At 35.7% G+C, this 16,708-nt stretch overlaps 1 protein-coding gene across 1 annotated transcript in view; it reads left to right on the top strand.

Annotated features, from left to right (window-relative positions):
- The first annotated feature begins 6,397 nt into the window (after nt 1-6,397).
- The window catches only part of LOC5574069 (headcase protein), a 105,383-nt gene continuing 95,072 nt past the window's right edge, over nt 6,398-16,708 (top strand). Inside the window, exon 1 of the mRNA XM_021838585.1 lies at nt 6,398-8,915. Coding sequence (XP_021694277.1) covers nt 7,969-8,915 — 947 coding nt within the window. The 5' untranslated portion in view covers nt 6,398-7,968. The remainder of the gene's footprint in view (nt 8,916-16,708) is intronic.

The raw sequence follows: 16,708 nt of genomic DNA, 5'->3' as shown, positions 1-16,708 counted from the left end.
AATACCCAGGATTTTATAAATATCCGACCTAGTATTATTAGCACGACCCGGAAGGGCTAAAATCCTGATCAAGCTATTACGAAAATCACAGTCATAATTTCATAAGAATCGTGCCTAGGATTCTCTCAGAATCTCAATCAATAGTCATTTCAAAATGTAACCTTGAAATCTTTGAGAATTCTAAAAATTATTTCAAAAGAAACTCATTCAAAATTTTATTGTAAATTCGCTTAGGCTTCTGGCAAAATGTTACATAGCGTAATATTGTAATCTTGCCCAGAATTATTGAAAATTATGTGTTGAATGCGATGAAAATTCTAGATAGAAGTCTATGGACTCCTAAACAAAATTCAGTGAGAATCTTGCTAATGTTATCCGTGAAAGCCGTTTGCAGAATTTTAAACAAATCATGTTCAAAATTTTGTCAAAAAATTAGCTTGAAAGTTTTCCACAATAAACCAGCAAGAATTACTTCACTTGTGCATGTGGATTCCTTCAAGAATTCAATCACGTTTCCTCTCCGAAATCCAAAACTCCTTAAGAGGTTCTTCGAACAAATGTTTTTTTTTGTGCTAGGAATTTTTCCAGCATTTCATTCAAGTATTACTTTTTTAAGACACCGACACGTTAATGCTTCCAGTGGACGATTTGCCCTTTGCAGGAAACACCATACTAGACAACGGACATGCATGCAACGCCCAGTGCCACAGTCGAAATATGTTTCTAACGAAAAGTTTTCCTGGCTGAAGCGGGAATCCAGCCCGCACCCCTTGTTTCGATGCAGCTAAATGCTTGGTAACACTAACCCCACGGCCACGAAGCCCTCACACTATCTTTTGCAGTTTTACCAAGCATTTCTTAAGAAGTATATCAAAAAAAAATCCATGCAATCTTCATAAGTTAATTTAAGTTTTTCGGCCAGTTTATACTACAGCATTTTTTCCTAGAAATTTCTTTAAAATTCCTGTGGCATACTATCTCAAAATTGATTTTCCGATTATCTTAGCAAACTATCTAAAACTCCATTAAGATTCCATGAGTTATTGCAGAGATCCTTATTCTAAAACGGGTGACTTTAAAACATACCAAGAATACTCTAGGATTTTCTTTAAAATACCTCACGGATTTATTTTTCAGAAAAAAAAATCTTGGCATTTCCCTGAAAATATTTCTAGAAGAATTCCGTAAAAAAAACTTTTAATACTCACTTGAGAAAATTTGATAGAATTACTGGAGCAATATATGTATATATCTCAGATAGAATCTCTGAATCAATTGCTGAAAATATATTTTGAGAAATCCACAGTTGAAATCTTATATGATTCCTGAGAGACAATTTTAAAGGAAATTCTTAGAATTTAATGGAGAAGTTATTGATTAAATTTTAGAATACGTTTTGGCCGGGAATCCGAGAGAATGACCCAGGGAAATCGATGGATGAATCACTGGATAAAATCTTGGAGGAGTTCGTTTATTTTTTTAATAAATTTCTCGAAGAATTTTTGAAGTACCGTCGTTGGGGGTGACAATGGGTCAAAAAGGGATATGTGCGATTTATTTTTTGAATAACTATCGCAATTTAACTCCAATAAACTTCAAATTTGGTGTGTATGTACTTTGATGGTACATTAACAACTGTTCAAAACATTAAAGACAAATATTTATTCACAGCGGCACCACAAGTGAATGAAAAATGACCCAATCTCACCCCATAGAGGGGGTGACATTGGGTCACTGTAATTGAAATAACTTGTTTTTGAGAATATGATTTCAAAACCATTCACAACTGAAAAATATTGACAAAAAATGATGCAAACAAGACAAAAAGATATCTAAGATGTTTCACAAGTATGATAAACCCACTTAAAAGAAAGATTATACTGAAAATTGAAGAGCTTCGAGAAAAAATATGTAAACCCAACATTTATCGTCAAGTTTACATAAATTTTATTGGTTTTTCCCTCAGATTGTCTTCAAAGTCTCATCCCAATTGCTATAAAGCCCATTCAGTTTCCCCAAAGGTGTACTGAAACAGTGATTATTTTAAACCTTCGCAAATAGTTAAATTTCGGTGCGACATTCCACGATCAATAAATTTCAGGCAGAAGTTGACGTCATAACTCCAGTATTTCAGCGATCCAACTTATTTGTACTTCCGTGAGATGTTTCTATAATATGAAAACGCTGATAAATAATCAAATTTAGAAAAAAACAGCCTTTTGATAAAAATTTACGATGTTGCTGCGCACGAAACACAGTTGCTGGTTTGAGAAATTGTCTAAATGCGTTATATTGTTATTCATTGCACGGAATACTCAAGTAGACTTGTTTGATGTTTCAGAGATGCTGTATTTGGAAAGAATAAACACATCTTAATGGAAAAAAAGAACACCCGGCACCGTAAAATGTCAAAAAAGTGGACTTGGAATTTCATTTACTATCGTTCTTGCTTGACCCAATCTCACCCCCATTTTCAATGTTTTAGACATCATACCGAAAAAAATTATTTTTTTGTGGGAAAATCAAACAGATTCCGGAAAATACCTGTGATGTGTAATGAAAAGACTTTCAACATTCTACTAATACAACGATAGAGGCTAGAGTACATGCGTGATACTTTGTACAGGAGAAATTTAATGTTGTAAAATTTATCTAGTTTCAACATGCAAGTTTATTGATGTAGTAAACAAAAACCACTATTGTTTTGAATTATGTGCAAAAATATGTTCCCTAACATTTGAATGATTAATTTTAGTAATATCAGCGTTATTAGCTGAAATATTTCACAAAACATATTTTTCAGTTTTGACCCAATCTCACCCCCTAGACCCATTGTCACCCCCATCGACGGTAGTTCAAATGGATGAAATAATAATTGAAGGAATTCTATTTCTGTGGTCGTTTTTTTGAAAAAAATTTAGTTGAATCCTTGAAGTATCCTTAAAAATTCTTGAAGAAATTCCTTGGGAAATAATCAGTAATAATAATAATGATAATTTTTGAGAAATGTCTGTTCTGATGCTATGACCTTATTTGTGAAAATCTATTGTGAATTTTTCAACCATTTTGCATTCTATACAAATTGTATGGGAGTCAATAAAACAAGCCAATCTTCTAAGAATTATCTCATTTTTCCTGTTGAGCTGAAAAATCTCCTGAGAATATTGTTAGAACGCTTGGAAACATTAGAACATCCTTAGTTCATTTCAAAACCGATTAAAATGGCACTTACACTTCTTTTCGTTTTGGTCCCTTACATATAATAAATTCATATTTCAAGTTCAGTGTTAGAATTCTTCTTAGCTTCACTGTGCACAAAATATTTGTCAATCAATCGTGAGATTGATTTAAAAGCGTTTTTAAAGGTTTTGCTATGAGAATAATATTTCCATTAGAATTTTTATTATTATTCATTTGAACATATATTTAACTTTGAATCATTGCTTAGAAATTTTTATATGAAAAAAGAATAAAACTTTGAATATTTTTTCCTCTGACCTAAACGAACGCTAATTTCCATTTTCCATATGTACAATGAACAACTTTTTGTTCATTTTTGAATAAAAAACACTTTCTTCTTCTTCTTACAAATTACTTGGGAAAGATATATCTGCATTCAAATGATATCTTAATTTGTTTTCTTGTCTCACCTTCGTAGTTTATAAATTGAAAAAGTTTAAATAATGACAGCATTGTACAATAATACAAACGTTTCTGGGGAATGTCCCATTCTGGGGATGTTCTTCTGTCCCATTCTGGAATGTCGTACAATATATTTGGTAACTAAATGAATGAAAGGTTATTATTATTATTCTTATCTTTATTATAGAGGTTTTCAACTTTCAAGTCGGTTCACCTCTGAAAATGAAAGGTTCAGTATTCCTACTTGATATCAAGTTATGAAATATCGAATTAAGAAGAGCTGATTGTATTATTGGTGTTTCTGGACCTTTTGTTAGTTTCTTTCTGAATAAAATCTATTATTTTCATGAAGAATGCTATCATAACTGCACTTTATTTATTCGTTGACGTAGAAAATGTTACTCAGCGTATTTTACATTTTAATAATAACCTAATATTATGTGGACAAAGAATTATGGATAATACAATGAGAATATGACATTTTATACATTACAATCACATTTTACAATCGAAACTCACACAATTTGCCCATGCACTTCGGGTTCATTCTTTAAAAATCATTTGTAAGGGCAGAGGACTCCTAGGCTTTCATAAAGCAAGTAATACGTCAACATTTACCTCCTATCCCCAAAATGGATCTGCATTTGTAAGCAGCCGGCGCCGTTGTTATATCTTATAATAATGAGAGCACCGGTACTTACACATTGAGGATGCTACTGATCCCGAGTAGCGTCTAGGTATTAGAAGGTAAAATACTTCATTGATTATACAGTGCGCAACTTTGAAATCAATGAAATGAAATATCTTATAGTGGAATTTTGAGAAGTCAAATTTTATAAATTATTGGATTATTTTATTAAATACACTATTTAACAAGATTGTTTAAATGGAATATCACAATCTCAATATTTCTAGATAGTCGTCTTTAAAATCAGTAAAACTTAAATCCTTAAATGTTGATTACACGTGATATCGATTGCTTCTGTTAAAAATAGGAATTTCACTGCTTGATATATAAAAAAACAACAGTAAATGAATGGATTCACAACAATTAAGTGCAACATGGCGTTACAATTTATGCTACTTAATTAAAGTGAGCTCTGCTCTAAATTACCGCACACATAGTTGGTCGTAAAAACAACGAAAAAATTGCATCGTCCTCAAAAAGTTGCAACCACTAATAATAGCTGCAATTTTCTCCAGAAGCCACACTCCCTACAACCACGGAAAAAGGAAGCAAAACTCTCAGTCGCCCACCACCACCCACCGACCCAACTTTTTTTGCCGGATCGGAAAATTATCCAGGAAAAAATATTAGTGCTTCCTTTACACAGCAATCCGAAGTGAAAATCAAGAGCAGTAGACAGAGAGAACCGGCATGTGCAGTGCCCTCTCTCACCGAATTCAGTGTCAATGCCGGTTGCCGTTGTCGCTCGTGGTAGTAGATGGAGCTCACTGCTCACTACAGTAAAACCGAGCATGGGTGTGTGGCTGTGTGCGCGGTCCGCGAGTGAATCGAGTGAATCGACCTGCCGGCTATGTATGCATTGACGTTTAGCACCGATGACTAGCTACGGAGCGAACGTTCACACGCGGTCACCCATTCCACTCGCCGGCAGATGCGGTGGCGGCACTCGCGCCTTCTCACACGCGCCAGCAGTTGCCAAGCACTACATGCGGGATTGCGTATCAAAAGATTGATTCTTCTTGATGTCTTCGTACCGAAGACGTCAAGATGGTTTGAAACAATTTTCAATAATTTTCACACTTTTTCTACAACTTGAGTGTTAGTATTGTTTTGACGGAGTCGGTGGTTCATTACGTTTCTACTTTGAAAACAGAAAGTCATGGGCTTTATCCCAGGCCTTTCCTCGTACCTTACTTTTTTTTCTCTACATATATTTAACATAAGTTCATAGTGTTTGATAGAATCACGAAGGGCAAGGAATTTGCTGCATTTGCTTCCAACATTTCATCATCATGTCACGCTTTTCCTTACGTCTGATACCTAAGCAGCCTGCTAACCAAAGCAAACCTTCTACACCAAAAATGGCCTTTCTTTCCATACCATACTCCCACATGAACTCGCGAAGATGTAATGGTATACAGTCTACAGTGAGCTAGTTTAGATGCAACATCATTTCCTCTTCCTTTCTTTGGAGTAGTCGCTTGCAATGGGACCGAAAATACACTCGTTCGGCATGCAATGCGTTTTAGAATAATATCGCGTATCCGGTTAGTCGTGATTATATGTTACATGGATGCCATCTTATCCCACTAACACAAAATCCTTTCCATGATAACTGTGGAGATGCAGAGGTATATTCAGTCTCAAGAAATAATGGTTGTCTAACTAACATTCCTTCCATTCCCCGATGTCCGAATTGGTCAAGGCCGGCACCGTTATTGACTTTTAAACTTTGAATTATCGATTCGTGCCTATTAGGAATGGTTAGGTAAGTGCATTCAATGACCTTAGTGACAAATTCGATTGTTCTGGCCAAACATGGAGTGCTACTAACGATCACTATAAGAGGTGGTATACATAACAAGTTGTGAAAAGAAATTAAGGTATAATGATGTATTTAAAAATAAAACTTCAACTAGTTACACACATTTGTAGTGTTCACTCAAAGGTTGAGAACGTCTGCACCATCGAGAGCGAGAGCGCTCCACAACCAACAGCCTCTACGTATCGTGGCTATCCTCTATACCTATATACCCAACAGGCATCGATCGCGGCGCGTTTAGTTACGTTTTCGCTTTTCACCGAGCTAGAACAACCATCATCATCTTCGAAGCGTCGAGCGTGAGGAACGTGTGTATGAGAGTTAGGGCAGGAGCGACGACTACACCGACGACGGAACGTTCAAACGAATCAAGAAACCTCATCGGTTGCGTCGTGTTCACGCGTGTGAGAGCTCTATCCAGCATCGCCGAGTGCGAGAGTGCTGCTGCTCTGTGGTGGAAGACTTGACACTGACTACGGGCGTCGAGTGAGTGAGAGTGTCGTCCGCTGAGGGACTGAGGGAAGAAGAGTGCCGTACCGTGCCGTCCTTCCGTTGCTTACCCGTACGCGTTGCTTGCTCCTGCTGGAAATCCGCGCGCTTCCCCTTTTCAGGCCGGTCAGGAAGAAGGTTTTAGCATCGCACCGTATAGCAGGGAGTCTACAGGCTCGAGTCGAGTTTCGCTTTTGGCAGTGTGTTTTGTGGCGCTGTGCAGGAAGGAAGTGTGTGCTGGCGCAAGAGCGCGCGCGAGAGTATCAAGGCAAAGAGCAAGAGTCTTCTTCAAGCGCAAGTAATCGTGCAAGTTGCAGAACTGAAAGTGAAAATAGGCCTGTCTGGGTCCAACCTCCCTCCGGTGTTGAACATAGAGCTATATATCCGTTTTGGCGATACCGAGGCCTACCCGTGCCTCGCACCCACAACCCGTCGTGACGTCGAACCGCGCCGCAATGAATAGGCCTTTTGTCCAAGTTCTAAGAAAACTTGGGCTCCTTTTTGTTTTCGCACGGTCGTCGTGAATGAAGTTATGCGTAGTGTTTTCGTTCCTGTTTCCGTAAACCAGAGTGTGCAAGAATAACTTTGAATATTTCGGACGTTGTGTGAGCGAAGCAACTATTTTTGCATCGATAGGGAAAAACTTAAAAATAGATTCTCCGGATTTTTGTAATCGATGACAAGAAAGAAAAGTGAAGAAAAACAAATGCCAAAGTGCGACACCTCAGTGATAACGATTTTTCACGTTTTCCTATCGTTTTGTGCTGTGTGTTCGTGAGCTCTCAGGGATCTCCTCTGCGCTGTGTAGCAAACGTCAACGACGAACGAAGACGAAAGCAAGTCCCACCAGAAGAGGGCACGAAAATAGCGAGAGTGCTGGAGAATATTAGCTGCTTTTGCAGGATTTTTTTTCTCGGTTCGTGGATGTGAGAATCGAATTCCGAAATAGGAGAAAAAACTAGGGCAAGTGTACTTGAACTACGAAAGGATGTTTTTGATCCGTGATATCGAAACAGCAGGATGAAGAATAGTAATTCCGAAGTTTGTGCAAGTAACTGACAATAAAAACCAGAACATTTTTGATCTCGAAAGGTGTGAGGCAGTGCTTGAAGAAAGATAGAAACTCACAGTAAAAGAGCAGTGATGAACCGTGACGATTATCACCACTGAACTATAGGAAGTGAGTGCGTGTAGAAAATCGTGATTTATCAGTTTTACTTTTCATCTCCCCTTTTTAACTGAGTTATCGAGTGTCCCCAACTTAGGGGCCTCCCCAGCCGCGAAAATAGATACCTTAGCGTTACACTCGTATCACCCGCTGCTCCTAATGGCGCCTCGACGAGGAACCGTAGGCCCGGCGACGGACCTGTTTGGGACTCTTGGTGGCGATTCCGACCACGGATTCGAGAGCTCCCAGTCAATAGACGGGTCCGGCAGCGAAGGTGCCCACATGACTCGCTGTTGCGTCCCCATTGGGGACTGCTTCAAATCTTCCCCGGTCGATTACGGTTCCATCAACTTGGAAGATCTAAGAGATTGCGTTCGCGTTATCTGCAACAACGACAATTGCACCGCTGGTCAGTACATGCATCGCGAGTGCTTCGACCATTGGGAAGAAGGTGTCCTCAACTACCTCAAATCGATTGGCCGAGCTCGGTCTTGGTCCGATAAGCAACGGCAGCAGAACCTGTGGACCAAGAAAGGCTACGACTTGGTGTTCAAAGCTTGCTCCTGCAAGTGCGGACGTGGTCATCTCCGCAAGGATCTGGACTGGATCCCACCAACCTCACTGTTCCAGTCCCGACTGGATGACGAATCCGCAAAGAAGAAGAAAAAGAAGAACAGACAGAATCAGAAACCGACCCTGGCCATCTCTACCAGTCCTTCGAGCCATTCGAGCAGCTCCTCCAATAGTCCCAATGCCGGAACCGGCGGAACCAACTCAGCATCCGCTCTGTTGAACACCCTCAAACTAGCCGATCACTTTGCTACCTCACTAATGTTGAATACCAGCGGTGGAAACGGTCACGCCACGGGACACGGACACGGTGCCGGTCGACAACGGACCAATTCGCTATCGTCGTCTAGCAATGGTTCCAGCACTCCTCCGGCCAGTTCTACGACTTCCGGCGGAGGCAGCGAGTGCCAAAGCATTTCACCGGTCCACAGCGGCCTAGGACTGAGTGGATGCTCGGTGGCGGCCACGGCAGCAGCACTGGCCAAGTTGCCTTTGACACCGAAAACCAAGGTGGAAATCTACTCGGAACGAGTGAGGTGAGTAACTAGTGGTTAAGGATTTTTATTTCTGCTTGTTTCGGTCGGAAAGTGCGTGATGGACAAATAAGATTAGAAGCATTCCTATTGGATTTTGTTTTGGAAGAGACGTGATTGAAAAGTGAGAAATTATGAATGGAGATGCGGTGAAATCGGAAGTGTTGAATGTAAACAGTTTGAAATTTTAGATGCCGCAAAGTGATTTTTTAGCATATTCGTTTCATATGAAACGTGTACATTATTGTGATCAATGATGTTATTATAAAAACATTCTCGATATATGCACTAGGAAATTAAGTCAAGTTAACAAGCTTCAACCTCATTCAAATGCAGGCATTTCTTTCATCGTAATGTACAAGGAGAAGAACGTGATTTTTTTAATTCAAAAATTTTCAAAAAGTTCTTTGTTGTTCATAACAAATACGAACGTCAACTTTAGTTTTGTTCGGAGGAAAAACTGTTCAAAGTGTTTTCGTGTTAAAATTTCAAAACATGAATTCAAAGTTTCATATCTATATATTTAAATATTGAATAAGCAGAATATCAATGGCTGTGATAAATATTCATCTCATAACAGAAACAAATTTGGTTTTAACCTGAGAAATGTTTCAAAAATCTATCAAAAAAATGTTATGAAATTCATTGTAAACTCTTGTTGAATGGACCATTGAAGGAATTGAATTTTTAGTAATGTTTGGCGAAAATGTTTCGAACAGGGATTAATGTATTCATATTTTAAATCCTGAATCTGCCAGCTTTCAGGTTGGTAACTGAAGTACAAAAATGTTGTTTCTAATTAATTACTGATTGATGGTGCACCTTGAAAACAAAAATGTCAATATTGCTTAATAATTGATTGTTATTTTATAAAGAATAGCAATTTGGCATTTGCTAAAATTATATATTTGGGGTTGTGATGTTTTTTTTTCGATTTATATCAATATTTCTTTCTAATTATTCAGCGCCTTACACTTTACCGTCTGCTTGTGACAAATATTCAATACATCTCAATCATGCATACTTAAACATAAATTGAAAATTATTCTTGCTGTACATGTTAAGGTATGATCAAATCAGTAAGTTTGTGTGAAATTTAGAATTTTACTTGTATTTCTTGGTGTGACTAATTTCCATTGTTTTAAACACCGTGTTTTTTACTTATATGATTGATTTAACTCAAATCATACAACAGAGGCTATTTAAATTATTTTGTAGTGATAAACTATTAAAATTGAACGAGACCTCCCAAGAAGAGTTAAAAATTAGGCGGATAAACAATGTTTTGATTGTTTATGTTTTAATAACAGCTAACTAGCGTAGGTTTCATATGATATGCTATTTTTTGCTAAGCAAAAAATGGAAAACGCTTGCAGTTCAGTGGCAGACATTCAATTTTACATTTGGTAGTATTTGTGTTAGTTCAAAATGAAATTGGTTAAAATTTTACTTGATTTGTAAACGATGAAAATATGGAAAATTTTAACAAGAATTATTTAATATTTCTAATTAGAAAAAGTTGTGCATACATCAAAACAGGTTGAAATTATTCAATTTAATACGATTGATTCAATTTGTGAAAAAAATATATACGATGCAGCACTGGCAAAGGCGGTAGCATAGTTTTCAAAAATAAAAGTGGTGGAATTCATGCGATTTTTATTTTAATTTTAAGTGATATACACTTTTTTAAATTCTGTGAGTTAAATTGAATATTTAGATACTGCAGAAAAAAAGTATTTTATGTTTGGGAACAACACACAAATAAAAGACACACCTTATCCTTGGAATATTAACGAATCTATTTTATCTTTTAATTCAGGATGATGCAAGAAAAAAATAGAAACTAACACTGGAAAAAATAGAAACTAACACTAGAACACAAGAAAAGTTAGTTTCTAAAATATTAATTGCAAATTTTATTGAAAAATATGTTAATGTTAGGATGTCCTTGCGATAGTTCCACGGGTTCCTTCATTTTTTTCAACTTTTAAGGCGGGTGGTGACAAAAAACTACTGTTTGTGTCAACCTTATTAGAATCACTTTTTTTTGGTGATGAATTTATAATGTTTATCTTTAGAAAGTCTTTCATTTTCCTAATTATTTTCATTTATTAGAGCTTAGGCCTGGAGAATATATTTTTATTAGTAAAACATGGGATACTTGGTAAGCTCAGCGTTTGAGATTTCGGCCATTTATATGTGAAATATCTTTAGAAATACTAAACTGTTCCACAAGACATATCCATGTCCCCGTAGATTGACCTCTAGGCGTTTAGTTTTGCACGCCTCTCAGTCAAATTTTGAGATCCATGTGGTAATGCTTCAACGACTTTTCAAAACCTTCTTATAATATCATAAAAATCCCTAGGGGGATTCAATTATTTCAATACAAAAAAAAATAAGAACTCCTGGAAATAGATTCGTTTTGCAATCATTTTTATTTTTCAGAAAAAATGAACAACCCAATAAACCTTATAGAGTCGAACGAAAAAAACATTCATCTCTTTAACATTTTTAACTTTTTGAGGAGGGTGGTGACATAAATGGAAAATTTTTATTTGTATCATTTACTTCTCATTTCATTTTTTTTTATTTTGCTTTCCATTTACTTTGTAATTTTTCAATAAAGCTTTAATTTCAAACATTTTTGTACTGTAAAATATAATTTTCGTTGAAAATTATGAGATTTTTGTCAGGAAATCATGCCCGAATCCATAACCCATATTTCAATTGAAAAAAAAAATCAAAACTGAACAAAAGCAAATTTCCAAAATTTTTGCATCTGAATTTCTTTTTCTGTTTACCAAAGATAAGGTTAAATTTAACAAAATTACTTTTCAGTTCAGCGATTGAGATTTTGACGATTATAACATCTATATAAATGTTCAGTTAACAGTTCCATCTCCAACATTTCCAACAGTTAATTTTCCATTACTCGATATTGATTCATGGAACCATACTAAAACCAAAATTTCTGGTTACTGGTCCCAACAAACTGCATTCCAATGCATTCCTGTTCCATGACTCGATATTTCAATGAGTCGATGGTCCCTTCAGATATGGACTTATGGAGATTGGACTGTATTCCCATGTCTCTAACTAAAGCCGTAGCTTGACCTCTTGGCATTTTAATTTGCACGCCCCTTAGTCAAAGCTTGAGATCCTAATTTTTTAACGACCTATCGAAATCTTCTACAATGCTCATTTACAATCCAAGGGGTTTTAAAAATATAAGGCACAACATATATTTTAACAAATAGGGGGAGATCCCCCAGTACCGGACACTTAAGCCACTAAATTCATAATTCGAAAAATATGGATTTTATGGGCTCGTGTTACCCATCTATGATAAATATTATCATTTTTATAGTGTACAAAAATAAATTTGAAAATATAAATATGAATTTTGATATTGCATTTTGATGATGAGTTTTAGTACCAAATTGATCGATCTCGAAAGGTAGCACCCAATACCGGACAAGATCTGGAAATGCCTTGAATTCTGAAAATTTGAACATCATCGAATGTGTACACTATAGGAATAGTTTATAATTACCAATTCAATGCATTTGCTACATTTACAAGAATAATTTGAGTATTTCTTAGTTTGCAAGATGCCTATCCAAAACCTCTTTCATATATGATGAAAAATAGCACATTTTACGATGTTGTTCTGAATGTTCATTATTCTTAATTTTATTGTATATTTGATACCATGATCGACGGAACCCATGCAAAATGAAAGTATTCTGAGACACTGATGCAATAATTACAAAGATATCATATAACAAATCAAGCAGTCCGAAACTGAGGGACAGGAGGTGCTTAACCAAAATTGTAATTTGTCCATATTTAGTTCAATTAAGGTACAAAATACATTCATACTATCAAATTAGGATTACGTTCGATCATGCTTGTGGGATCCAAAGTATTTTTTCATATTCAAAATAATTGGCTCAAAATTAAGTGGATACGTCAATTTTTAAAAGATTTTCAAACTTTTCTACTTTTTTAAAAAGGCATGCATATTTCAAGGATGTGTTATTCTACGCAATCATTAGTCTACATAAAAGCTTTCTTTTCTACTAATACACCATCTTGATTGGACCATGATTTCTCAATGTTTCGGCTTTGTCCGGTATTGGGTGCTGTCCGGCACTGGGGGATCTCCCCCTACTCAATTAATCATGAGGATAAACACTTAGTTATGTGAGAGAACCTGGATAAACGGATGAAATAGTTGTTCTAAAATTGCAATTCAAGTGTTTTAAGATCCTAAAAAATAAAATAAAATTGTTCTGCGAATGTACTTAATTGAAAACTGGTTTTACTGTTTGTTTTATACAATTGTCCGGAAATGGAATTATCTTAGAACCCCTAAACATTCAATTCAAAGTGGAACTTTTCTCAACAATTTTGTTTTTTGATAAAAATGTTCAACTTTCCAACATTTTCCAATGTATTTCAATAATTCATATAAATGAGGTTCAACAACTTCAATTGTAGTTGTTTTCAATAATCACACAGCTTTTTATATTACTAATTACTCTTCATTACTTTGATTACTCCTTTTGTTTTTCAATATCCAGAAATGTTCAACAAGATTCAGGAAGACATTGAAAAAAGTTTATTTTAGAGATTTGAGTAGGTTTTGTCAGAGACTTCTAAATAATTAATAGAGATAGACAAACAAGATCATTTATTAATTCCGTTGATAATCAATAATAGCTATCATGGTAACGGAACTTTTTGTATAGATTAAAAAAGAGTTTATCACAAATGTATTTATGAAACTGCCTTCACTTCTAACCAGTTCAAATTAAAATATTTTTTTTTCCAGTGATCTAAATCAAATCATTGGCTTTCAAAAAAATGGAATCAATTAAAAACTTGAACAGCATTGACTTAACTTACCTATCACATAAAAAATAAAATTATGAAAATTCATAAACATTTTATTAAAAGTTTAACAACACATCTCTCTATAATAATGTTGCACGAAAAGCGCAAATTGAATGATCAAGGCTCTTTTTTTACTCCGCGAAAATTGTATGATTCGTGTACAATTCGTATTATCAAAATCTAAGTTGAATCGGTCAATTTTACGAAGCGAATTAAGGTTTGTGAGAAAAACATGTAAACATAAAATAGCTCAATCAACTAGTTTTGCTCACTATCAGATGACGTTTATAAACACCTTAGTAATGATAAAAATGTATTTTTATTCGTAATTTTATCGCTACAAGTTTGCTCAATATTGTAAGATGATTATTGATGGAACAAACGAAATATCATCCTTTAGAGAAATCTTCTTCTAGCTAGCGCCAGCGATTAGAAAGCCTGTTCATGAAAAATCGATAAATGAGATATTTCCGTGAAAGACATTGTGATTTTTATACATCTCCTTAACATGAAACAATAGAAAAATTAATAAATTATGCGCATACTTATGTACCCAAAATAATTCATTAGCAATATAAATTATGAAAGCGTTATCAGGTTTGTAATCATTTCCAAACAGTGCTCGATTGCACTTGCTGTAAGTAAATTTGCTACGCAGTATTACCAAAGCATCAACTTATTGGATTTCAAGCCTGTGATCATATCCATGGCCTAATTTAAGAACCAGTAAGAATACTGAATCGGTAGGAAAACTATGAATATAGAAAAAATAGGGTTTTAAAAGGTCTGTGTTTGTTAGCTCGATATATCCTTAGGCCGATGTTCCTTCAAATGTCGACTCATGGAGGGTTGACTTAACACAATAAATAGTTCAAAGATTCATATTTTTGTCTCGAAAAGTGTGACAAAAATAAATTTTTCCTAATACATATGAATGCTCCACAACAATTTTATCAATTATAAAATCAAAATTATGAACATTGGTTGGTAGCTCATCCCTGATGAAGTAACAATAATGTGATTTATTTCCAAATCCATATATATCAAACAAAAAACATGGAGAGGATGCTTCGAAGATGCTTGAAGGACTGATTTACTGTTAATGATAACTCTCATTAAAAAGTTCAAAAAATTGGGAAGCCCTGTTACTGCTAGAGTGGGCAACATGTGGGCTGCCAGGACAAAGACCTCGGCAAGCTTGGCTTTTCTTGGCCAGCGCGATCTGGAGCACTTTTCCGGTCTCGGCTGTCTCTATTCCGGTACTCTATTAGTCCACGCGGCTTTGCTGTCCTTCGGAATCGGAACGACGGCCAAGGAGTTCTGCGGACTCGGTTGCTTGGGGTTTGGAGAAGGCTTAATCGCTCTAGTTCCTTCTTAAGGTCTAACCTTTTATGTAACAGGCACAAGCATACACCCGATTCTGTTTTTGCACGGGGGATGCGTACCGTGCAAAAAAAGTTTTCAGTTCAAAATTTCAAAAACCGTGCAAAAAAAATAACACTATTTCTCGACGTTTCATGCAAAAATAAGGTTTTGGTGGAAAAAAATGTATGGAAACTTTTTTTGCACGGCCGTGTAAAAAAAATCCGTGCAAAAACAGAATCGGGTGTACATGATTCGCTTATATGCTCCTTACTTCACTACTTCCAACTTCTTAACTTTAGCTAGTTTTTCTTAAAGTTTCCTAACCACTTTTTTCAATATCTAACCTCCGCTTTGAATGCGATCCCGTTGGGTAGTCTGTTAATTTTTCTTTTCCTTCACTGAACTCTATCTGTTCTACTTTCATTTATGGCTAATTTTATTGTAGTGTAGTGCTCTAAACTTTTATATCAGGTGTAGGGGTGTTTTATGACATGCAATATGATTTAAAATTTTATGGAGATATGTGAATAATAATAATTATAGAAGAGAAACAGAAGCTAACAAACTAACAGCCTTATAGTTACGAACGGTAACAGCCCTTACCATGATGAAATATTTTACATCCTCCCAATTTTCTACAAGTGTTACGTGAAATAAAATCCATCTGTTCCAAAAAATCTGAAAGTTATTCAACTGCTCTTCCAGATAAATCAAAACCTATCGACAGTACTGTTCAATTAAAATCAACAGAGCTGAAAACCTGATCTACTTCCGATAAGAGCTAATGTTCTTCAAGGCAACACTCTGGGATCAATACAGTGTCTTACCGATTTTGGCAACAAGCCGTTAATTTTATGTTGCCAAATCTGAGTACAGGTCGGACTCGATTATCCGGGATTCGATTTTCCGGAATTTTAGACTCGATTATCCGGAATTTGTTTTTTGATGTTCTTGTTTTTCAATTTGTATGCATAAATTTGAAATAATCTGGTATTGCAATATACAATATGAATGGTTTTGCAGTTTAGAACGTATTTAAGAAAAGGGGGGTTTGGAAAAGTGGTTTTTTGTGTATGCTGGTCAATTTCTTTTTTTTTTCTTATAAAAAGACCCTAGTCTTCCTAAAAAAAATTTCTGGCTACGCCACCGCATCATATAAATCAAATAACGAAAAATGACAATATTTCAGTTCTTTTGTCGAAGATTTCAATTTTTTTTTCTTAGTGAGGAGGACTCGATTATCCGGAGTGAAAAAAAAATCGATACTCCGGATAATCGAGTCCGACCAGTAATGGCATATTTGGGAATTTTCAAAGGCGCATGTTTTCATCATTGTAATCACTAACAGTTTTAGAAATAGCATGGTTACTGCTAAGAATGATGTGGAAAATGTTTGGGAGCCTTCTTCAGTCCGATTCTTAACATAAGAGCAGCTTGTAGTTACTACTTAAGCACCATCTGAAAAGCACACTTGTTGTACAAAATAAAAGCCTGATATTACTTGCAGAGGCCATTTGCGGATGTTC

This window comes from Aedes aegypti, chromosome 1, assembly GCF_002204515.2.
Source record: "Aedes aegypti strain LVP_AGWG chromosome 1, AaegL5.0 Primary Assembly, whole genome shotgun sequence".
Lineage (NCBI taxonomy): Eukaryota > Metazoa > Arthropoda > Insecta > Diptera > Culicidae > Aedes > Aedes aegypti.
The sequence above is the reverse complement of the archived record's forward strand: the minus strand, read 5'-3'. Positions and strand labels throughout refer to the sequence as shown.